Here is a 26,876-nt window from a genome sequence, read left to right as displayed (position 1 = left end):
AAGACGCATGAGTCGTAGCGAATCATATTTAAGTATGACAATCCTGAGTGGAAGACAGCCCTAACTTATGAGAATGAAGTATCATTATGGAAAGAACAACATTGAAATTGCTAGAAAACAAAGCGGTAGTTTTCTGTGAGTAACTCTTCAAACTACGAGAATAAAGTCATATATTTTCTTTTTTTGGGGGGTCCACATAATCCCCCCTACAGTATGTCTCATTTTCTCCTCTTCTCCATCAAATCAAACCAATCAAATTGAAAGTGTTTTTTTAATAGCATCCAAATCCCACTTTTAGCTCTTTCCGCTGTGCTGCTATTTAAAAATATCTTTCATTCTTGAGGTTGTGATCACTGAGCAACTATTTAGTGGCATCTGTTTTTCCTTTACTTTTCCTCAAAGGCTGAGACGTTGATTGTCAATCTTTTCTTCCTCTCTCACTCTGGCGTTTAAGTTTGTGTTTTGAGTATTTGTGTTGTTGTCCCGCACGGTAAATTGATGATTTCCTGTCTGGCTTGTAAGCCGCACCACAGCATTGTGTTCTGTGAAGATTGCATACCAACAGACAAATCCATAGCAGATAAAAAGCAGACAGGCCTGGTAATAAGTCATCTACTTGGCAGTAAGAAAAAGTCCTCACAGTATGTACAGAAAGTGTTTCAATCCCACAAGTGTCTGGCTTTTCAAATGTGGTTTTAAAAGCCAAAGTTATGACCTTCTTGGTTTCCTTCTCTCGCCCGTGTGTGCCTCTCCCTCTCCTCTGTCAATACTCCTGTCTGCTGTCGGCTTTTGGAATCGATGCGAAGCATCCATCTGTCAGTTTAATTGTGCATATGTCGCGCTGTACGACAGCGATGATTCCATCATGAAAAAGGTTATTTATGGCTTTCCTGTTGTCAAACGACGGTCCACGTCTTTGGTTGGAAAAGGAGCGAGTCAAGGAGACTTTTTCCAATTCATGGCTACACAAAACAGATTTTTTGAAACACCATAAATTGGCATCCAATTAACGTCTCTATTCAGTCACCCACTGAGTCTCCTTAGTTTGGTGCGTGATTTACAAAAGCAAATAATTGTTGTATTCTCTAATCAGCACCGGGTCGACAAACAACGCCGTTAGCAGATGTGACTGTTAGAAACCCTTTCAACTCCACAAAATGGCGGGGCTGCATTTGGATCATGAGTGTTTTGCATCAAGCAGCTTGATTTCCATTATGGTGGCCTTTCCACTTACTTGTGCACTCCAAATCATTACTAAAATGACTTTTCAGATTTCAGACACAATCCAGTTTTTGCCTGCTGCCAATTAATGCCCCGTCCCTTCTGCGCTTTTGGTAAATAAACATCTAGGTCAAATGACAGAGTTTACACCAGTGGTCCCCAACCTTTTTGTAGTCAACGCTTGAAAATGTGTCCCAATTTATTTATTTATTTTTTCATAAAGAAATACAATCATGTGTGCTTACGGGCTGTATCCCTGCAGACTGTATTGATCTATATTGATATATAATCTATAAATTGTGTTTTTTATGTTGATTTAATAAAAAAACATTTTTTTTTAAAAAGTATTTTTATTACCGTATTTCCTTGAATAGCCGCAGGGGCGTTAATTTAAAACCTCCTGTCACTCCGGCGTTTACCGGAAACCGGTGGGATGGCCGTGCATGCGGTAATTATTTTAAAACCTCTTCTCACTCCGGCGTTTACCAAAAGGAATGCGGTAAATTTAGGCGTGCGCTTTGAGTGTGATGTAAGCATACCATCATGAAAAGCACATTTAATAAAAAAAACGTTATTATGGTCTTACCTGTACTTATAAATGGAGTCCATTTGCAGATCCTTCTGACCAAAAGCATCGATAACTTGTTTATAGAAGTCTTCATTATTTTCTTTCTTCAGTTTTAAAAGTCTCTCTGTCTCGATGGAGATATTCCTTTAATTATTACCTCCTGCTTCCATTGAAAGTCCAGTTTAGAAAACTGTTTTATTTTAGATACCGGTATGTAATCCTCCATGTTAAAAAAAAAAAATCTCTTGCTGCGTGTGTTCACTTCTTCTGCAGTACCAGAAGTCGCAAGAAGGATCACTAACGCGGCAGCGCCCTCTACCACCAGGATTTGATGACTCATACAGTATTTGACACACGCAGCTACGGTATATTAATAAAACATAGCTGCTTACTGTACTTTTTAGCATACTGTACCGGTATTCAATAGCTTGGACCTTAAATCCTACTGAATAGCTCTTTATCTTTGTTCCTTTGTGCGATTGCAAACTACTGAAATCAGCTTCCTCCATTTTGAAAATGAGGACAGTTAAGCGTCACTCGTGACGTAACGAATTTGACCCGGTGGAAGTTCTAGCCATATGCTAAATATTTTGCGAAACGAGTTTGACCCGGCGAAAATTATAGACATGCGATAATAAAATTAATATTTTGCGAAACGAATTTGATCCGGTGTTAATAATGAACCGGCGATAAGGCCAAGCATGCGTTAATTATTTTGAGAAACGAGTTTGACCCGGCAGTAATTCTAGACGTGCGAATACTATATTCCCTGCACCAATACAAGGAAATACGGTATTATTATTTTTGTAATTTCTTGTGCGGCCCAGTACCAATGGGCCCGGTGGTTGGGGACCACTGGTTTACACTACTCCATTCAGTGTTCAGTCAAAAAGTCAGGTTTTTTGTTGCCGTTTATAGTGCTGACATTTTGGTGCGTAGCTGCATTAAAGTGGAAATAAAAATGTTTTCCACTGTTACAGTCCACCTATATTGGGGTCAAATAAGGCAATGAACCAGCAGATGGAGCTGCACATTACAACACCTTACAGCAGGGGTGGGCAATTATTTGAGACTCACGGGGTACATTGGATGAGTAGAGTACATACATACATACAGTACACACCTTCCCATTCAATGCAATGTTTTCTTTATTTTCATGACTATTTACATTGTAGATTGTCACATCAAAACTATGAATGAACACATGAGGAGTTATGTACTTAACAAAAAAAGGTGAAATAAATGAAAACATGTTTTATATTCTAGTTTCTTCAAAATAGCCACCCTTTGCGCTGATTACTTTTTCGCACACTCTTGGCATTCTCTCCATGAGCTTCAAGAGGTAGTCACCTGAAATGGTTTTCGCTTCACAGGTGTGCTTGAAGCTCATGGAGAGAATGCCAAGAGTGTGCAAAGCAGTAATCAGAGCAAAGGGTGGCTATTTTGAAGAAACATGTTTTCATTTATTTCACCTTTTTACGTTCATTCATAGTTTTGATGCCTTCAGTGACAATCTACAATGTAAATAGTCATGAAAATAAAGAAAACGCATCGAATGAGAAGGTGTGTCCAAACTTTTGGCCTGTACTATATATATATATATATATATATATATACATACATACATACACTACCGTTCAAAAGTTTGGGGTCACATTAAAATGTCCTTATTTTTGAAGGAAAAGCACTGTACTTTTCAATGAAGATAACTTTAAACTAGTCTTAACTTGAAAGAAATACACTCTATACATTGCTAATGTGGTAAATGACTATTCTAGCTGCAAATGTCTGCTTTTTGGTGCAATATCTACGGTACATAGGTGTATAGAGGCCCATTTCCAGCAACTATCACTCCAGTGTTCTAATGGTACAATGTGTTTGCTCATTGGCTCAGAAGGCTAATTGATGATTAGAAAAGCCTTGTGCAATCATGTTCACACATCTGAAAACACTTTAGCTCGTTACAGAAGCTACAAAACTGACCTTCCTTTGAGCAGATTGACTTTCTGGAGCATCACATTTGTGGGGTCAATTAAACGCTCAAAATGGCCAGAAAAAGAGAACTTTCATCTGAAACTCCACAGTCTATTCTTGTTCTTAGAAATGAAGGCTATTCCACAAAATTGTTTGGGTGACCCCAAACTTTTGAACGGTAGTGTATATATATTTGATTCATAATTTGTTTTAATTGTTTAAAAAGTGTGTGTGTAGGTGTGTATATATATACAGTGTGTATATATATATATTATATTTATATATATATTTTTTTTTAATTGTTTAAAAAGTGTGTGTGTATATACCGTATGTGTGTATATATATACATATATATACCGTATGTGTATATATATATATATATATATATATATATATATATATATATATATATATATATATATATATATATATATATATATATATATATATATATATATATATATATATATACACACATATATATACACATATATATACATATATATATATACACCCACACACACACACCTACACACACACTTTTTAAACAATTAAAAAAATTATGAATCAAATTAGAATGGGGATGAATAGAAATCGCAATATGGATGTGAACTGATTTTTTTGAGCCCCCTAATAATTAGTGAAGCTGGAAATACTGTAAAAGTGTCATACAATCTGCTGTATGTTCAGTGGGTACCTTTTTCCCCACACTAACTTAAAACATTGGGCGTTTACTTTGCATTAGGGAATGTATAGAATAGAATGTATATGGTGCCATAACATGTACAGTACAACACAATTAATGGTGCAATCCCTGAAAATGGCCTAAAAAGATGTGAAAGCATATCACATAATAAAAACCTCACAATAATGAATGACAAGATGTTTAAACAATGACATTTTCAGGGTTTGACTGACTAGGACACTCGGGATGTACATAAATAAAGGATTAGGGACTATGAAACATTGACTATCAGGATTACGTCAAAGTTACTCGTTTACTTCCCAGACAAACTCCTCGACCTGTTTTACAATCAAGCAAAATTGCAAAATATGAAAGAAAGGATAAAATATCACTTAAATGCATAACTTTTACATCATTTTAACATTTTAACATCATTTTTTTTAGATGGCGTTAAAGAAAGCTTGCTTCTGTGTCTCCCTCCGTCACCTAGGATAGTTCTTAAGCTCTGTAAACAGACCCCACCTCTCGTCTTCCTGGAGCTACTGTGACAGTCCCTAGGATTACCGTATTGCCTTCGTATCAATAAATCGCTTCAGAAAACTGTGATTTTGATTATTTCAGGCTTATATTGCTCTGAATTTAATGTAGCCACATGTTGGCTTGAATACAAAGTTTCATTTACGTAAACTGACAGGTTCCGTGTCCTGTACACTATCCACAATGCAGCATAAAAAGCACAAGTGAGCCATGCACTCAAAGTATTTGGACAGACACCCACTGCTTGATGTTGGCCTGCTATAATTACCTTAACTGCCAAGTGACACCATGATTATGGGGTTAAAGTTAAGTGCACAAGCTTTGGTTTGACTGCATTAGAATGTTTCAAACAATGAGTAGCTTTTTTGAACAAGTGTGTCGATCCTGCTGAAGCGTCACGGAATGACGTGGAAAAAAACTCATTTAAATACATGGAGGAGGAACAACAAAATCAGGAAAATAAACCGACACCCACACAAATGAACAAGCTGGCACGTATTAAAAACTTTCTCTTACCTGCTTGTGCATCTCGATGTTGAGACCGTAGGACATTTCATAGTACTGTGGAGGCAAACAGACCAAGCTCTGTTAGACATTTTGATTAACATTGACAAAAAAACAGCCTACTATACCACTCAACATCTGCTGCTCTGCAAAGCCACATATGTTGTGCCAGGCAGCGTACAGTATTACACAGTACAAAAGAGCAGGTTTTTACGGAAAACTGTGTGGTAACTCATAGAAAAGAGTATTTTTGGTATAATCAGAAATGTTTAGAATATTTATCACTCTACCGGCTTTGAAATTGTGGGAAAAAACTGATTCAGCAGTGTTAATCCAACCATACTTTAGCATTTGAGAGATGCTGCAATGTTTTGTGGTTACGAACACACCCTGTTAATTTCATACAAAAAAAGAGTATGTGTTACATGTGCACAGGTGAGGAATAAGCGGGCAGTAGAATACGCAGTCTCTACTGTACACTAAGAAACCACAACAACAATTTCCCCTTCATTATGTTGTGTTTCCCAGGGTTCCTAGTTCACTTCTTATTGGAGACACAATCACAATCAGAAGTACTTTATTAATCCCTGAGTGGAAATTGAGATTTTCAGCACAATCAAGATCAGACAAACATAACAGGGAGACAGAAACAGAGTTGCTGAGGGGTCTGATAATTTACGGCGCCCCTTACAAAAAAAGGTGAGAAACAGGTAAACGCTGGGGATGGGGGGAGTAAAAAAAATGATCAGTCAAAGGCTGGACTCCAGACTGAGACCAAGGAAAAAAACCTCATAGCCATAGCACACATAAACATCTTACATAGAATCAACAAAACTTGCAACAGACGGGAGGGTGTGGGAGCAGCGGAAGGCCAGCTGCTGCTGTATAAACGCTACTCAGCCATCCATTGGCCCTAAGGGGAATCAAGCAGTCACGTCCATATATGGATCTTCACAACCACCAATCTGTCCAAAAAGAGCGCAAAGTGTACAATTGAATAGCTTAGTTGCTCAGACAGCAGTGTGTTTATTCAACTTTAAACAGAGGTACGACGTTTGAAATGGGGAAGGAGTTGGTGTCTTGTATTGGTGGTAGCATATAAGCAAGCTAGCAATTAGCACACTTCTCCAGGAATTGAGCAAAGTGCAGCAATCAGTCAGGGTTTTACGACCATTTAAACGTGAAGCAATACCACTGTGGGTGATTTTACCCGGCTTTGTCATTAACAGCGTTAATGGTGACTTCCGTAACGTACGACAATGCAGCAAAGTCATGTATGTTGTGCATGTGTGTGGATGTGCTGCGATGAGGCTGATGATGGCATCCAGCCAGCAAGGCCACAAAAAGTCCTCCTGCGCTCCAGAATGAACAATGTCTGACTGATGAGAGCGACGTCTCTCGCTCTCCATTTCCTCCTCGCCTCAGTCAGCTTCTCTCTACTACTCAGCCTGGCTTTCTCTGACCTCTTTTCACTTGGCTGGACTTTTTTAATCACTCTCCTTTGCCTGTGTGTCCGTGTCCTCTTTTTGTCCTTTTTGACTGGTCTCTATCAATCATCCATCTTCCATCCCACCCCGATAGCTCTCTTATCGTACTCGCAGTGCTGATGTGTACTTGACTCTCTCTTTCACGTATAGAAACACACACCTTCGCATATCACACCTGACAACGCAAAGCTATTAAAGCTCTCCCCGAGTCGCGGCTTGGACATAAAAGGCACGTGACATCTCACTTTGTTCCATCGCTCTTCCTTGATGCCATCTTTCATCAGCTTTTCCTTTACCTCGCCATCATTACCGCCGCCTCGCTCTTTAACTCAATTCCTGTCTGTCTCTCCTGATTAATTCTCTCGCCATCTCGTCCATCAGCTTCTTCATTTCTGTCGTTGCACGCCTTCTCCTTTCATGTCGCTTATGTCCACACAACCATGACTACTAATGAAAATAAACTAGGGCTGTCAACATTAACGCCTTAACAAACGTGATTCATTTTTAAAAAATATTGCGTTATCATAAATGATTAATCACACTATTTGTTATGACCGAACGTAAACCCCAAGTCGGCGCCTATTGTTACACTGTTCAACTTTAGATAAAACTGAGGTCATTTGTTGGCATTGCAGCGACAAACTTTCTTATCATCGCCGCACAACATGTTTAAAATAGCATCGTAAAGCAAAACACATTGTGAGGATGCCGCTAGCATGAATGCTACGTCGTCACAGACTTGACCAAGCGGAGAGCGACAAATAACTTCAACGCTGGTGGAGTTCACCCGCGTCAATGTTGTCAACAAAACCTAACTGACAGGAGTTTTTGTGTAAAAATAGACAGTTTTATCTTCCACAGCTCCTTTACCACATGGGGTTCCCCAGGGCTCAATCCTTGCCCCAATCTTATTTGTGCTTTACCTTCTCCCCCTTGGTTCTATTTTTAGGAAGTACGATATTGCATTTCATTTTTATGCCGATGATTGCCAGATTTATTTTCCCATGGCACAAAATAACACGGTTCAACGTCTTATTGACTGCCTGCACGACATCAAAGCCTGGCTTTCAGCTAACTTCCTGAGCCTAAATGAAGACAAAACAGAAGTTATGTTGTTCGGTCCAAGTCGCTCCCCCTCCCTCAACGTTGGCCTCGGCACTCTGACCCCGTATCTCAGCGACTGTGTCACAAACCTGGGGGTAAAGTTCGACTCAGATTTTAAATTCGAAAAACAAATCAGCAGCGTCGTACAAAAAAGCTTTTATCAATTACGCCAAATAGCGAAAGTGAAACCGCTTCTATCAGGACATGATCTTGAGAAATTAATCCACGCCTTTATCTCGACTCGTTTAGAGTACTGCCATGCCCTGTATGTAGGCATTAGCCAGGCCTCCCTCGCCCGCCTGCGGCTCGTGCAGAACTCTGCTGCTCGTCTGCTAACACAGACCCGCAGACGTGAGCACATCACCCCTATATTAGCGTCCCTTCACTGGCTCCCTGTGCGTTACAGAATCAATTTTAAACTCCTTTTATTTGTTTTTAAATGTCTAAACAACCTCGCGCCAACATATCTCTCCGACCTCCTTCAGCCTTACTGCCCCACCCGATCCCTAAGATCAGCCGATCAGCTGCTACTGACGGTCCCGGACACAAGGCTGAAGCTTAGAGGTGACAGAGCTTTCGCCGCTGCTGCTCCCAAGCTCTGGAACGACCTACCTCTTAGTGTTAGACAAGCCTCCTCTCTTCCTGTTTTTAAATCTCTCTTAAAAACATACTTTTATTCCATGGCTTTTAACACTGAGTGATACCCATCCTGCAATGGCGCCCCATAATACACCTGCTGTCAACCTGTTTTTATGTTTTTATATTTTATTTAATTATTTTTTTATCGTGTTCTGTTTGTGTTGTGTTGTGTTTGCTCGGTTCTCGTATTATTTTTAACCTGCCCATTGTACAGCACTTTGGCTACCCCTGTGGTAAATTTTAAATGTGCTTTATAAATAAAGTTGATTTGATTTGATTTGAAAAGTAGTTCATCATTGCCTTGGCTAAATGGCCGGTCAGAGCATGTAAGCTACTTAACATCAGTGAAGATAAAGAGCTGCAAGAAGATGTCATTCATACTGTAGCATCACGGCTGATATAGCAATGTACCGAAAAAAGAGATCAACACTGTCATTTGAAAAGGTAAATAAGCTTGTTAAAAGCAGTCTTTCTCAAACAGTGGGGCAGCCCCCCTGGGGGGCACGTAACCTCAGGGAACATGCTTTTTGATGAGTGAATGTCGCACTTGGCTTCACTGTAACCACGGTGGGGGACGAGGAAAGACTTTATTTTTGATAAGCTTACAATGTTATGCAGAGGTATTGTCATAACAAATATACTATTTGTAGTCATGGTGGAGAGTGGGGGGGGGGCACAAAATATTTTCTTCTTCCTAAGGGGGGCGTAACAGAAAATATTTGAGAAGCACTGAGTTAAAGGAAGAGTAAATGCAGACGTAAATGTAAAGTTGTTGATGGGTGTGTTTACTGTCTATTAGTATACATATGTACCGTAATTTCCGGACTATAAGCCGCACCTGACTATAAGCCGCACCAGCTAAATTTAGGGGAAAATACAGATTGCTCCATATATAAGCCGCACCCGACTATAAGCTGCAGGGTTTTGATGTGTAATTAGCGTAGTATATAGGGGTTCCTGCTACCACGGAGGGGATTGTCGGGACAGAGATGACTGTTTGGGAACGCAAAGCGTCCCATTTATTAACAATAAATCTTTCAATCATTCAATCAAACTTTCACATCTTTGACATGGCGAACAGCATTCGTGCAGAGTACAAATAATACAACGCTGCAAAGTAATACAAAGTGCTCGCCTGTACGTTATCAAAATAACCAGCCTAGCGGTATATGAAAAGTCAGTCTTTAATCATTGTGTCATCGTCTTCCTCCTGCGTACTAAAACCACCCAAATCCTCTTCGTCAGTGTCGGAGAAGAACAGGCCGTAAATAAGCCGCACCCTTGTATAAGCCGCAGGGACCAGAACGAGGGGAAAAAGTAGCGGCTTATAGTCCGGAAATTACGGTACCTCATACTTACAAAATGTGCTTGTTACTATACTTACTGTCACCAAGTTTTGAGCAAATCAGTGACTTGCAGTTAAGTAAAACGTTTAAAAATGTTCCTGGATTACATTCTGACTACAAAATTGCATGTCCAAATATTGGAGTCTTTTCCTTAACAAATTGTATTTATCTAAGCGAGTAATAACCTATGATTCATCACCATTCAAGAGCATTACTTTAAAAATGATCCATTTGAGTCATTATGGGGTGTCCTGATTTTTTCACATCTCTTTGTATTGCATCATGCATCCATTTCCTAGCGCTTATCTCTCTCGGGGTCGCTGGAGCCTCTGGTTTTCATGGAGGGCCACATCTCAGGGCCGCTTGTAACAGTAAATAATAGAGATGTAACGGTATTGCGGTTTCAAAGGCTTCACAATAATGCCGTGACGCGTGATCATATCAAACTAAAACTTGGCGATTGTAGTTTTTTCTGACACTTTTGCTTTGGTCGGTCTGAAAATAAACATCTCCCAGAATCCTCTGCGCAGCGCGGTACGGCAATGTGGGGGCGTGGAGCGCCGTAAAGTTGAGAGAAAGAGGAAGCAGGAAGTGAAGTGCAGTCTTCTTCGTAGTCGATAAAAGGAATTGTTTTGGGTTTTTTTAATCCGTCCATAACAGTTTGATTTATGTTGCCAACGAACAGACAAACAAACCCTGGCGAAAATATAACCTCTAATAATGAGAAATATGACATCTTTAATGGCTATGTTGATGTTAAATAGCAGACAGCATCAACACATGATCTTATATTACGCTACAAACATGACTCTTCTCCCAAGAATGTGTGGAGCGGATGCAGCAAAGAAAGACTGGCAGGAGAGAGTTGTTTCAAAGGGATTTTCGGACAGAGAATCCTAGAAACCAAACTTTCAAATGTCTCAGAGTTCATTGAAAAAGATTTGTTAGAGGAAGGAGTGTTAAATCCCAAGGAAAAGACCGTTTGTGCTCCGGATGAGGATTTCTATTGTTGTGTAAAAGCTTGCCAGTTGTGCAGAATACAGTTATTTGGAGTGCAGAAAAGCAGCATGAAGAGGTTTATGTATGCTTTATTCTTTGCCTTGTATATATAGTACCTAGGGATGATACTCGAAACCGGTTTTCCCGGTTGTTCGATAAGAAAAGAACCGAGTCCTCGGACTCGAATCCCTTTTTGAGAACCGGTAGCCGTTATCGAGACCACTATAGTAAAGAAAAAGAGTTGGTTCTTTATTCGAATCCCGTCCCGACCAGAAATGCTCCGTGATACATCACAAGAAATGACGTCATGTAGCTCAGTCATTAGGCGCAGATAGGGAAAGCAGGAAAACAATGGACCAGAAAAAGCGCTCCAATGTTTAATAAAGTTCAAAACAAAAGGTATAATCCAATGAATAACTTTACTGAGAGATTTGAGCAGGGTACAAACACATGAAGAACACTTTTACCACCAACCGGAAACATAGCAACCAGGCTAGCAACGCACCTCCTTTACGGCAGCTGTCGCAACCTTCTTAAAACAACCGCAGCACATACATATATATACAACACTGCAGCACATACATATATATACAACACTGCAGCACATACATATATATACAACATATATGACACCGCAGCACATACATATATATACAACTCCGCAGCACATACATATATATACAACATATCTCCCCTTTTGAACTTTTGTTTTTCTTTCCTTGTAAACGTTACAAAATCACACTGTAGATGTGTTGTCTGTCTAATTATAAATAATGCAGACGAGGCGTGTTGGCTGACTTCTTGACGTTTACTTTCACAGCGTGCTCATAACCTCATTCTTAGCTGCCGGGTGGCGACATGTAACAACACTTTTCGGGGCTACCGCGCATGCTTGTCGCTCCCGTTGCATGCTGGGTAGTGTAGTTGTTATATTCCCTAGCCTAGCTCATAACATCACATCTTTCCCCCATAAAGAAATAATGTTAACTCAAAGTGTATTTATTTTTTTAGCTTTAACTTTTCATTTTTTAGCATTGTATCCACATTTGCAAACAACTTTTTTCTTCATAGAATTTTCTTTCAATAAAGAAATAAAGTGCAATAATGTCAAAGCATCATAACAAACAGTTATGTCAAATAGCAGCAGAAGTGCACTTTTTGGAGAGCTGTATTATTTTCAGTTTTGTGCCCAAGGGACTGATTTTATTTAACACTATATTATTATTTATACACCTATAGTGATCACAGAGACAGCTTGTTTTTGTGTTACTGTATATATTTGTTTCTCTGAAAAATCCCACTTAATATACTTTGGGTAACAACAGTCAATATTTATTTTTTTTATTTTATTTTTTTAGGGGGGTAACAGTCAATATTTATTTATTTATTAGATTTTATTTTTTTCTTATATAATAAAAGTGAGCTTTTGTTAAACCAAATATTGTGTGTTTTTTTCCATATACAACAACCTATCTGGACTCCATAAGAGAATCGATAAGGAATCGGTTCGATAAGAGGATTCGATAATAGACTCGAACTCGATCATTTCTTATCAAACATCATCCCTAATAGTACCTGCTTCATTCTCTTTCATCTCATTCGTTTGGGAGTCCGTATGAAGCCGGCATTCTCTATTTCCTTAACTACCTTCCTGAATAAATCTGTTTCTTTTTTCTCCCATCAATGCACTTCAAAATGTTCCGTTCTTCAATTTTTTGAAGCAAATTATGTCTCTTAATTTCAGTTGTTGCCTGTTTTGATTACATGGTATCTGCTTCTATGTTGTATCCCACGCGTTGAAAGTGGCGCAAGCGCGATACGAAGAGTCCCCTCTGGCAGCATAATCCAGGTGTGTTAGTCCGGTTTCACAAACACTAAACATGATCAGATCAAGGTGTTTCTATTGGTTGGATGAAGCTTCTTTAGCATCAAACTACTTTAGTGCATGGAAGCGTAGTCATTGAGTGCAGACCAGCAGGGAGAAGGAAAGAGAGGGAGAATCCACTTCAGCAAAGTACAAACTAGTGCGAGTACGCCCTTACTGCCACATTTTCTTTCCACAAAAAATTGTAGAGCTCAGATCAACATTTATGCTTGATGTGGAACACTTGAGCAAACAGCCTGACAAAGAAGAAGAAGCCTCCACTTGCAGAACACACACATTATGGACAGGAATGTCGTGCTGGTAGAATGGCAGCGCTCCTCTGTTCTGGCTTTGATCGGGGACTTCAAGAGGCCTTGACAAACATGCACATGTGAGACCCCGGGGACTGGAAAGAAGAAAGTTCCCTCCTTCTTGCCTTGAGAGTGGTTAATTAAAAATGGCCACAGCCATCATCTCTATGATGCGAAAGTGAAAAAGAAAGACATGAAATCAAGGCGAGCTAAGTTAAGTGACAAGAACATTTACACCAAACTGCTTCACTGAGAGAGTAATGGGAATAAATGTAAATATTCTACTTTGCACCCATGGTCATGAAAAGGTCAATGCTGGAACAATCATGGTGTTCAAACCTTACCAGATGACCAGTGCTGCCAACATAGCTACTTTGGGACAACATTTAGCGAGTATTCAGACCTCTCCAACTACTTTTCTTCAAAAAAAAAAAGGACAAAGCCAGCAACTGGTTTTAGTGTAATTAGAGACATGAAAGCATCATCAAATCATTGGACATTGAACATCCATCCTCCCAATGGGCCCAATGTTGGGTTGTGAGCATAGATTCAACTGAATGTCGACATGGGCAAAGTCTAAACAGCACTAATGATAACACCAAGCGTGTAATTCTCTGCTGAAACACTAGGGGTGCTGTTTTCTGGCAAGGCAACAACACGAGCAACCACAACTTTGGTAGGCCTATTATCTTGTTAGCGTCCTTTGTCGCGAGCCAACAATGGCGATTAAAGACGGGGAAGTGTTATTGGCGCTGGATCACACCGATCTGTTAGGACAGTCACTAATGCAAACAGTAATGCAAAATTGGACAAGGCATTAGTGATTTGGGATGTATACGGAGTATAGGTTTTTTTTTGGTACTCGTTCCTAATTTGGTCGGTCCAGAGGACTGTTTCGATTCTGAACAAATGATACGGCGATCTGTATTTTTTTTAATCCAGCTAACACCAGAGTTAGTGTCAGTTTGGAGTGGACACGCTTGAATCAAGACTGCCGCGACCGCACTTCAGCCATCCAGTAATCCACAGGCCAAAATGAATCTACTCAAAAAATCGAAACATTTAATTAATAATAATAATCCATAAAGTTGCTTTGAAGCAAAATAGCATCCACTGACACGTCAAAATACACTTTGCTCAAATGTGTTTCAATTTGTTCTGTTTCTTAACTCTACAATCTGGACGATCGAGCAGTGCACCTGCTCAATTTATGTCTTTTTATTGATATATTATACACTACACAGACATCGGCAGCTGTCAACGCGCAGTATGGTCTCCGCTCCGTCACTCAACTACGTCTATGTGCAACATGAACACACGTAATTCTTAGTGTTACAAAATGCACATCCACTTTAACATGCTAATTGGTTCTTTTGATTAATTTGATACGATAAATCATGTAAAAGGTCTGTGCTCTGCACATGAATGCCATACATAAGTATTGTTTCCCGAGGTGATGACATAACAACTGCACTACAAACAGTGGACTTGTTGAAGACTTCAAAAGCGGTGCGATGTTACATGATATTGGTGGTGTACAACTTCTTATGCTGACAAAAAGCTTATTTTTTTACAATTGTATTTACACCAATTACAATATAGTACCGATAAGAGTATCGGTATCGATAAGGAATATCGATATTGGTATTGATAAAATGCTAACAATTTAAATCCCTATTCGTGCTTGAAGGCCAGCTGTACGTGTCGTATTTCTGAATGTCACAGAATGATCACACATCTTGGAACTAACAACTCATCCACATTTTACGTTACAAAGAAATGTGGTCCAGTATTAAGTGTAAACCAATGAACAAGGGCAGAGACTGACGTACATAACATAACATTGCATGACTAACCAACAAGGTGGCAGTAAGATAGTAGTTCTAATAAGACGTTACACTGTGACTGCATGTTTTTGTCTTGTTTGTAATAGCTTCATCCTCATTTAACAGCCTGCGTCCCCCACCGTGTCCTATTATATAATCCCTGTGACCACTTGTATGTGTTTATGCAGAATACGGACAAAGCCAGAGTGTGTGTGTGTGTGTGTGTGTGTGTGTGTGTTTGAGACTAAGCCTGGCAGAGGTTCAATAAGCCAACTGGCCAACATTATTAAGTGGGAACGACAAACACTGGCCACCCAGAGATCAGACAAAAAAGTGTGTGCGTTTATTAATGTAGTGACACGAAAGTTTAAGAATACCGGCCTTGTGTAAACAGCACCTAAACAGTATTCAATCTACAGCTACAGTAGGCATGGAGGTTTTGCCCTTCAAACAAACCTATACTATTAACTATGACAGGAAGTTACTTTGTAAGTAGGGATGATTGATTGATTGATTGATTGAGACTTTTATTAGTAGGTTGCACAGTGAAGTACATATTCCGTACAATTGACCACTAAATGGTAACACCCCAATAAGTTTTTCAACTTGTTTAAGTCGGGGTCCACTTAAATTGATTCATGATACAGATATATACTATCAGATATACTATCATCATAATACAGTCATCACACAAGATAATCACATTTAATTATTTACATTATTTACAATCATTTACATTATTTACAATCGGGATTGGTATAGAAATATTCACTTCACTTAAATACTAATGTGAAAACAAGAGATATTAACATCTTTACCCATTAAGAAATGACATAGCTCAAAATAAAGTTGTATAAACACCGTCTGAACAACTAAGGTTTTCAATTGTGTACACTGAACCTACAAGCTGTGCTGTCATAGCACAGAAAAATGATCGATCAGAGGAATACGAGACAGAAATTATACATAAATTCATTTGCAACGCAATTACAGTACAAACCAATATTTAAAACAATAAAAGCTTAGCCATCAAAACAGATAAATGCTAAGACTAAAACACAAACAGTGAAGGATAAGAAACCAACAAAATGCAAAGTAGTGACTTTTCTAACAGTGCGTGTATCTATTTTAGTTTGTTTTTTTTAATTTAAAGAGTTTAGTCAATGTATAAGTACTTATTGACTCCCTGAGGGCGTTTCACCTCTATCTTTATGCGTCCGTTCTCCCTTTTCTGTCTACACACTGTGTCTACTTGCAAGTACTGTGATTGTGCGCTGCCGAACATGCTCCTCTGCTCGTAAAACTAGCAATGTCATGACGTGATGATGCGCTGTCATGCCCGTTTAAAAATGGGTTACCGGTACTTTTCAAACAGAGTATAGTACTGTTTTTGATACATTAGTACCGGGATACTATACTAGTACCGGTACCAAACATAGTTTTCAACAACAATATCGCTAATACTTGGTTAATATTCAAGTCACGACATGTAACCCGAGTATTGTTGGTTTTTAATTGGGTTTTATGAGCGGAATAGAGGACATCCCATTGGCTTCGCTGTAAGCAGACTTTTATTTACAAATTAGAACAAAAAAAAAAAGAAAAACATAGGATTGAGAATGATTTTTAAAAAGTTCAGTTCCCCTTTAAGAAGTAGAACAAACAGTTTGTTAGAGTTTTCTCCTTCATCAAATCTGCCAGGGTTTATTTAGTGCTTATCTTTCTGTTTCTTTTCTAGCCTGCGGAGATTGTCTTGTCATTTGTCCCCGCCCACCACCTCCAATATAACAGACAAAAGGTGGCGCTCGTATAATCTGTACGGGAAGCCAGCAGACTTTTAAGTGTCAATGTGGTTTATCCAAGTAGGACGTTGATGGCTGTGGATTCATCCAGATGAATGTATCTGGACTTGGTGTGTGGGCAAGCAAGTGTGTAAAAGCCTTGAATGCATTGTTCTGGGGTGTCTCATGGGGGAACTTGTCCCCCGCATCTACACTCCCACACAGCACGGATGTTCAAACATTTATTAGAGGGCTGGTGTAAAGCACATCAGAGGTCAGGTTAGCAGACTACGAGCGATGACTCCATCAGCTTGACAACAGCAACTCAACTACCGCACGCCACGGAGCGGGAATATTAGGAACTGCAATTATTGGGGGGAGAACTGGTCCACTTGTCTTAATCCCTACGTACTTGCCTTGTTTCTAGACTCCTCAGACTGCTTTAAGGCTCTTAAAAACCAATCCCTCCCCTTCATCTGGCCCTCTTAAATCCTCAAGCAATTCCCACTCTTGGAAGGCAAAGAAACTTCCACTTTTGGGAAGCCACATGGTGGTGGCCTGGTGGTTAGCGTGTCAGCCTCACACGCAGAAGACCGAAGTGTGGTTTGAGAGTCCTACGTTGGAACTAAGTAGAGTGCGCTTCCTCACACATCCCCAAAACATGCGTGTTATGTTAATGGTACACTAAATTAAAAAACAAAAACCCATTAGATGTGAATGTTCTTGTAAATTGATGTTTTGAATTTGTTCCTATTGAGTAAAGAAATGTCTAGAGGGGGGATGGCTACCTTTCACATTTGAACCGATACGGTACCAATTCCCAGTGCCTTGGGATCGATACCGGTACTTTTAAGTGCATTAAATGTTTTAATTATACAAATTATAAAAATCTAATCAACTTGTTATGAAGTTGTTGTTAACCTGCTCAGTGGCCTAGTGGTTAGAGTGTCCGCCCTGAGATGGGGAGGTTGTGAGTTCAAACCCCGGCCGAGTCATACCAAAGATTATAAAAATGGGAGCCATTACCTCCCTGCTTGGCACTCAGCATCAAGGGTTGGAATTGGGGGGTTAAATGATTCCCAGGCGTGGCAACCGCTGGTGCTCACTGCTCCCCTCACCTCCCAGGAGGTCAAATGCAGAGGATAATCTCACCACACCTAGTGTGTGTGTGAGACAATCATTGGTACTTTAACTTTATATCTTTTGTTATTAATCACATTTCTGAGCCAATTTCTTTATTGGCATTAAAAATGGCAACAATACCTACAGTGATGTAATGATTGAACATTTTATATCACAATTATGTTGACCAAAATTAGCACCATTATTATAATCGTAATATTGTTAAATGTGCTCCAAAAATTACTTAACCGCACACTGAAAGCCTTAGTTTTTAAAAAAAATAATAAAAATAGACACACTGTTAAAAAAACAAAACTATTTTGCATGTTTTGTCTTTTTAGATTCACTGGTAGTGCTTTAGTCTTGATATATTATCTGTTTTAATAGCTAAAAGTTTATTGTTTTAAATATTGGTTTGTACTGTAGTACTTTTAAGATGTATTTAAATGAAAAGTGCATAAGAAATAAAATCTATTATTATTTATTAATTCTGGTGAGCGTTTTACTCTTTGGTTGTCCTACTCTTTTCAGCGGTCATTGAACGCACCGTAAAACCACCTGTTTCACCAATTTCTCCGGTCAATCATTTTATGCTAAGACAGAACAGCTTGCAGGTTCAATGCACACAATTAAACAGAAATCTGTTTGTATTAGTTTAGATTGAAGTATGTTGTTTTTTAATTGGGGAGAGAAGTTGATGTTTTCATGTTAGCATTTAAGTTAGCATGCAAGCCATGAGTTCATGAGTTTTTAAAGTTTCAATCACATTTTTCTCGTTTTAATTTAAAAACGCCAATACTAACAAGAGTCGGGAGTTATCGTTTATCGCTACATCCCTAGTTAGAGCTGAGTGAGTCTGCAACTGGACGTGACGTCACGCACAACCCAGGAACCCAAACAAGGCGCCGTTGGATTTTGCATGAATCGGTGGGATTCGGTCGTTGCCAAAAAAAAGTCCCAGATTTGGTGGCCATCTCTAGTCCAGAGAAAGCCAAGGCCTTTTAAGTATGTGAGCTCTAAGATAACATGAGGTTACAGAGGAGACACTTTATGCTGCTGACAGAAAGGAAGAAAGAACAAGACAGAAACAAAGAAATCTTCCAGATCTTTATATCTGCCTTGAGAATGTGAACAGAGACAGGTGAAGTGTCCTGTCCTTGGGGGGAAGAGGGAGGATGAGCAAAATAATCTGACTGTGAGTGTTTCCATTAAATATTGGGAAAGGCAGTAATACAGCATCGATCACAAAAGAACCCCATTTGTAGGGTAACCTTAAAACAAAAGACAAATACAATATAAATGACTGATCTTTGACACCAAAACAGTGTTTGTCTCATGCTCTTGGAAGGTGGTCCTGACATTGAGCAACTCAAACATGCTTTTTGACAACGTTTAATGATTGTAGGTTCTGGTGTTGATTTGATCATTTAATTTTGGTCATTTTTCCAACACTAATACAACAACGTCTATATAAACAACAACGTTTATTCAATGTGAGGGTGTGACGTTGAATTAGAACTTGTTGAATTAGGTGGTGACATTGAGCAACTCAAACATAAATTGAAACAACATGCTTTTTGACAACGTTAGGCTCTGGTGTAGATTAGATCATTGAATATTGGTCATTTTTCCAACCAATATTCTACGATGTTGACGACGTTTAATCAATGTTGGGTTCTGCCGTTGACTTGATCATTGAATTTTGGTCATTTTTTTCAACACTAATACAACATCGTCTAAAAAACAACGTTTATTCAATGTAAGGGTGTGACATTGATTTGACAATTGAAACCTGGTCATTTCCCAACCAGCAACGTGGATCCAACGTTGTATATCAACTGACAAATACTACTATGACCCCAAAACGGATGGATGGGACTATTTTGCAATGTTCGTTAAAGGACACGTACGTAAAATCAACGTTGTAGCAATGTCTCGTGCCTGCTGGGTCTGGTCCATTTTAAATGTTCATTCAGGTTTCAAGGGAGTGAGAACATGAACGTGTTGGTCAATGTTTTACAATACATTACCCAAGGCTGTGGACGCTAACCAGGAGAGGGTCTGAGCTAACAGTGAATACGAGAGCTGTGCCGGCGTTGCCATGGTAATAACAAGAATGTCATTCCTTCAAAGTAAACTTACGATGTTTGCTTTATATTACTCCTTCTGTTCTTTTTCCCATATTCTCTTCACTTCTGTTCTTTACACCAAAGACCCCCTCTCCATTTGATGTTCCCAGCGTGAGCTGCTCAAGCCTTTTACTGTCTCCCTCCTCCATCTTCTTATCATTTCTACCTTCATTCCCTTTCTTCCTCCCTCCATGCTGCCATTGGAGGAAAGAAAAAGGTGGTGAGGAGTTGAACACAGCTTGTCATACTGAATGTGACAGTTGAACTGGGAGTGGAGAGGAAGGCTCAGAGGAAGGCAATAATACTACTAATAATAAAGCACACACTGTCTAACACTTGTTACTTTCGAGCACATGGTCAAGTACTGGACACTTATTATAATGAGGAGTATTTATATCCTAACAGTCTGACCTCTAGTTTAATTGATTCCTCCCCAGGCTCAGACTAATTCTTTGAAGGGGGTTGATGAAAACCGCCCCTCTGACCACCTCTTCCACTTCAAACGGGGGGACGCCAAGATGTTCCCAGGCCACACTCCGCTGCCAACCAGTCCCAGTTTGATGACGCCATCAGGACCTATTCACCCAGACCCCATACTCCCGGAGCACCTCCCACAGGAAAAACCACCAGGGACATGGAAGACTGGGCCAGGGTTCCACAACCAGGACAAAAACACTGGCCCTTCGAGGGTTGGACGGTATACTGGAACTAATAAAGTACCATGGTACTAATGAATGATAAAAGGTACTATACTGCCTTTGATAAATATCGATGACCCGCCATGGTGGCATTGCTGGTAATATGAGTAAAGTATCCAAACAACCGAATAATAAGTGCTTATTTTAACAGAAGTGTAGATAGAAAATGTTAAAACAGAAAGTAGACGTATATCAATGGTAAATGAACAAGTATATTAATTATCCATCCAATTTCTACCGCTTGCTCCTCTCAGTCTTTTACAAAATAATACAATTGGAAATGGTACAATATGTCACTGCATACATGAGTAGCCAAATAAGAGCCTTTTTAACCCGTTTGTTTACTTACATTATGATGTTATTGCCAAAATTGTACTTTAATTGCAATAAGAATTGTACGTTCAATATATTATAAGGTTTTCTGTTAAAACAAAGCCATTAATGACATTTTTCGTGGTCCCCTTTTATTTTGAAAAGTATCCATATCCATTTTGGTACCAGTACCAGTACCAAAATATTGGTATCGGGACAACCCTAGTCCCTCCTGTAGATGAGGTTCAGCCTTACTCGTCTCTCCAGGCCTCTGGAATAGACTTTCCCATGGAGGCTGAGGAGTGTGAACCTGCTTAGACCACCAAACCCAGTCTGGTACCGTTCCTCACAAGTGGCAACTAAAACCATCCCACAACACCAAGAAGAATCTAAATGTGACTGAAAGGATACAACCACAAAGTGTGGTACGAGTCATTATAGTTGAAAGTAGGGGTGCAACAGTTCGTCCACAATAAAATGGTTGTTGACAATAGTCGAGAGATGTGAGTCAGGGCAGACACACTCACAACAACGTGGGTGAAAAGATGTAAAGTGTGGGAATATTTCCTTAAAGATATGAATACCACACACACACACACACACACACACACACACACACACACACACACACACACACACACACACACACACACACACACACACACACACACACACACACACACACACACACACACACACACACACACACACACACACACACACACACACACACACACACACACAGGATTAAACACACAATCTATTAGATAGCTCAAACATGAAGAATTATTCAATGATACAATTGCACACATTGAGTCTATTAGTTTGATAAAAATGGCTGGAGTTAGTCAATAATCATTTTTAAACACATCATCACAAAATGCTTGTTTCTTTTTGAGCTAGTTAGTTTTGTTGTTTTATCATTTGTTGTTATTGTTGATATTTTAACTGTCCTTTTTTAACATTTTAAAAAAACCCAACAGTTTTTATTTAGCACTTTGCCTAACCTTGCTTTTAAATGGATAATTTGGAAGTTTAATAGTTACCGTAAATTCCAGGCTATAAGCCGCTACAATTCCTACTTACTAAAACGTCCCATGTGTGATGTCTGTAAGAGTATTTATATATATATATATATATATATATATATATATATATATATATATATATATATATATATATATATAATATTAAACGAGGGTTATTAGCATTAGCTAATAAGCTAATTGCCTGTGTTAGTATTATTAACTTACAAAGGCATTCTTTTTGTATTGTTCCAGGTTCATAAGTGCCTCAGTAAATTCACCAAAACGTCACTGTGGAGTTATTGAGTCTGTTAAGCTGATTGGAGAGCTAGCTTCCACAGCTAATCAGTCCATGACCATGACTTCTGTGTTGTTTGATCAGCCGTTTTACTGCCGTGTTACAGACACCGTATGGAACAATTAAGTTATGTTACAAAGCATGTAAATAAACATTTACAGAATATTTTTGTGTAAATAACTCATTTCACAACGTACATATCTGTTTTTCATTTTTAAATTAATGGTTGCGCTCTATAGTCCGGAAAATACGGTATTTTTATTTTGTAACGGCCCAATGAGCAGCATAGTTACAGTATAAATAAATATTTATGAATGAATTAGTTGTTTTGTTATAATATCTGAAATATCTTAGTTCTGAATTCCAGCTGAATTCAAAAGTTGATGGCTAAATTAGAGCCACTGAATATATGTACGCTTTATAATCGGATTAGTCGACTAATTTGTTATTTTTTTGTATTGTAAATAGTCTAAAAAACTCATCATTAAGATAGTTGATGTTTCATCAACTATCAAAATATTTGTCTCGTTGCAGGCCTGTTTGAAACTGACGCGAGCCAATCACACAGCCTTTACAGAGTTTGAGTACATTTGAAAGTAAGACATTAATCATTCAATGTCGTCACAAGCTAATAACAGCTCAGTCCATTCTTCATGTCTACGCAAAGTCTGCTTTATTTTTCTTGGAGTAGACAAGTGAAGGTGACAGGGTTTCATCCAGTCACTACTTTGTCTTCTCCATTTGGATGAAAAATGACTTTGTGGCTCCAGCACAGCCAGTTACAGTAAATACACACACCCCTGCAGAGCCTTTGGATCCCTGTCACACACACACGCACGCACACACACACACACGCAGTAATTCCCGACTGTGAGCTGTCACCCGCCAGTGCTACTTATTTGTTTTTATCCGCCTTTTATCTCACAACATACAGAAAACCAATTAAGACAAAATAACTAGTAAATATTTTTGTGACTTTATAACTCGACTCGAGTAATCAATTTTGGTTATTTATTCCAATAATTATGCCTTTTTCTTCCCAGAGGCGTTTCAAGTTGTTCTCCATCCATCTGCATGTAAGACATCGCGTGCTTCCACTGCCTCATAATGAGGCGTTCAGGGACCATTTTTAACACCAGCTAAATTCCTCAAGTATCATTCTTGTAGCCTTTTGGAGGTCAAAGTGTTGAATGCAAAAAGTGTTTTAATGAAACCAAAGCAGCAGCAGTCAAAGTACCGCAGAGGAGAGGTTGTCGAGGACATTTTGAAGTTAAAACCCTGCATGTATTAAAGCCCTACGTCTACTTTTGAGGGTCTGTGTGTGCAGTTCTCCTGGGGAAGTGGGGCTGGATGAGAGCGACACGTGCACGCCCAGTGATTAGCCACAATGCAACCGTACTTACACACTCAGACACAACACAGGCAGCAGTTCCAAGAGAGCAGTGAAATCTGAGAGGCATGAATTATAAATGTAACAAGCAACACAGCGCGCGCACACACACACGCACACGCACAGTTGTGTCTCTTTGTGTTTGTGTGTTGTTTACGCCCGCAAATGACACGACTGCCTGCCAAAATCTCAGCGTACATACAAAGACATCAGCAAGTGCTGCTCCGACAGACGTACAAAGAAATTAAAAACCTTGACAAGAGCAAAAAAACCAAGTCAAAGCAGCACAGTGGGACCTCTGAAATCAGTAACAAGTTTCTGGAAAAATATGCCTATGGACCACCGAGGAACGTTTTGCTCGTTCTTTGCCTATTTAAAAAACCCTTTGCCTCCACAAGGACGTAAAAGAAGCAGCAGCTTCTAAATCCAAAGTGGCACAAAGTAAGCAGACTCCCATTCAAATTGAGACTCCGACTTTGACAGCGGTTAACTTCTCTTTACACTTGCATGAATAAGGATGGGTACCGAATCCTAGCGGGCACTGATTGAGGTCAACTCCAGCAGTGCCGTGTTTGGGTAGCTGGGTTGCGCGTGACGTTGCCATCTCAGTCGACTCTTCACACTACCGCTAGATAATGTCGCACTTTTCAATGCCAACAAAGACACTGACTCAAAAAAACACTCCAACATAAGTTAAGGCTCCACTTTTCCACAAATGGGCTAGCTCGATGCTAATACACACTAGCTTTGCTAACGATTAGCATTAACGATTTGAACTTTTTCATTTCAACGTCTTCAAATTTATAAAAAAAAAAGCACTTAACAATCAAACAGCCGGTGTGTAATTAGTACAATACTTACAGTGTTACCACTTTGTAGGACACAACAGACAGCAATGACTGAAATGACCAACACACCATAAACTAGAGGTGGGGGAAATCCATTTTTAGATGCATTGCAATTCGGACATGGATGATTACAAAACCGAGCAAACATCAATAATCAATGTATTTATTGTAAATAAAGTAATGCAGGCAGAACTAAAGTTTGTCTGACTGAAGAGAGCCACCTCTCAGAGAGGACAGACCAGCTCCTGTATTTTAGGGCTCTAGTGTTCCAGTTTTGCACACATTTCCATTCATTTAATAAATGTGGGAATTAAACTGTTTCCTATTACAAATGCACTGTTTTGTTTTTTTTAAGTTGTAAGTGATAAACGCTCATTTAGTGAAACGAAAAGAAATGTAAAACTGCATCAATAATATATAAACTAAAGGTGCAGCAATAATCGATTTTTAATGGAATCGTAGCTCCTGAATTATCGTGATAGAATCGTGAGCTGCCCAAAGATTCCCACCTCTACCATAAACTATACACGATTGCGCCAAGTACATTTCCTAGTTTGTGAACCCGTTCTCAAACAATGGCAATAAAAACTCTTCTGATTCTGACACTACTGCCATCTAATGTGACTGCAACTCATGTCAGACCTGCAAATGATACTCAAAAACCTAATCATGAAACAAGATATAACAAATAATTAAGGTAAAGTTAAAGTACCAATGATTGTCACATATCTAATAGTTACCATATTCAGATTATGTTTAAATGTTGCATTAAAAAAGAAGATTTTATTATCAAAAACAATTAATAATATTAACACACACAAAAGTACTGAACACTTGTACTGTATGGATTCCCAGGTACAGAGCTTCATATATCCATTCCCAGGTACCGGAAATCGATATGATATGAAACTCTGTTCAACATTTGCATCATAGCAAATGATACGATATTATCATTACCGACACACATACAGTAAACTGCATACAAACACTGAACATGGTGACGGGACTTTATGAGTTGGTCGACTCGGACAAGAACGATTATATCATATTTCATCCGATTATATTAGGGACGTGTCGATCGGTCAGCAACGATCAGTATCGGATGATTTCCGTAGAAAGTACGGCCAATGCTGATTGATGCCTTTTAATATCGATAACAAAAGCTGATCTACACTGGCTGGGCCCTCCATTGACTGAGGCATCTGGCAGCTAACTGTGAATGTCCATACACTGTGAGGAGCCGCTCCCCTACTGGAGGTCAAAAGTCATCACCTTCATTGCAGCAAATAAACTACACTTCTTACAAGTACTATTATCACGAAGTTAAACATGTTACAAAGTAAAAACAAGCAGAAGCAGACAAGAAGGAATGCTAATTGCTAAGCTAACTTGAAACCACACAAGGAATACAAGCATCTTAGAAAAGTTTAAGAAGTGTAGATGGAAGTGTGTTACAGCATAAAGTAAGCAGATATTAACAGGAAATGAACAAGTAGATATTAAATTATGTTGCTGTCTAGCAGCCAGACGTACGTGTAAGGGGAGGGCAGACCCATCCATATATCTGTAGTATCGATACCTAGGGTAGTATCAGTATACCATTGATACTAGAGAGATTACATTTAGATTTTAACAAAATCAGTGTTTACTGTTTTCGGGAATTCATTTCCTGGTTCCAGGAGGAATTTGAAATGAAAAACCAAAGGATTTGAAACCGTAGAAGATAGTAGTTTTTGGTATTGTTTAGTTATTGTTGTGATCAAAAAATGTATGTAAAAGAATTGAGTTGAAATATTGTGATGATATTGCTAAATTAAACATAAATACATTAAAAGAGTTACAGTAAGTACATGTGATCGGTATTGGTATCGGCAGCATAAAACCCTAACCGGAACATTCCTGAATCATATCAATAAAAAAGAAGTCTTTTCAAAAGCTGTGTTGACTTATTCGGAAGACCTTGAGAGCCTTTCACAACTTTTAAACCTCACATTTTCAGGCTTTTGCCGCAGAGCCCCGAGTTAGAAGTTTATTTTAGAGATGTACGCAAGACCACAAAAATCAGCATTGGAAGGGAAGATGAAGAACGAGGGGACAGAAAGATGTCAACATGGCTCTGAAAAGATCAGAATATCAAGGATGTATTTGAGTGTGTGAGGTGTGAACACACACCATAAAAATGTCTGATGCTCATCCTGCTTGGTATTT

At 39.1% G+C, this 26,876-nt stretch overlaps 1 protein-coding gene across 10 annotated transcripts in view; it reads right to left on the bottom strand.

Annotated features, from left to right (window-relative positions):
- Positions 1-26,876, bottom strand: part of tle2b (TLE family member 2, transcriptional corepressor b) — a 176,469-nt gene that overhangs the window by 105,857 nt on the left and 43,736 nt on the right. For all 10 annotated transcript variants that reach the window (XM_062027695.1, XM_062027700.1, XM_062027702.1 and 7 more), the window contains one exon: positions 5,502-5,546. In XM_062027695.1, coding sequence (XP_061883679.1) covers positions 5,502-5,546 — 45 coding nt within the window. The remainder of the gene's footprint in view (positions 1-5,501; positions 5,547-26,876) is intronic.

This window comes from Entelurus aequoreus, linkage group LG19 (assembly GCF_033978785.1).
Source record: "Entelurus aequoreus isolate RoL-2023_Sb linkage group LG19, RoL_Eaeq_v1.1, whole genome shotgun sequence".
Taxonomy (NCBI): Eukaryota; Metazoa; Chordata; class Actinopteri; order Syngnathiformes; family Syngnathidae; genus Entelurus; species Entelurus aequoreus.
This window is presented reverse-complemented; position numbering and strand designations above follow the sequence as displayed.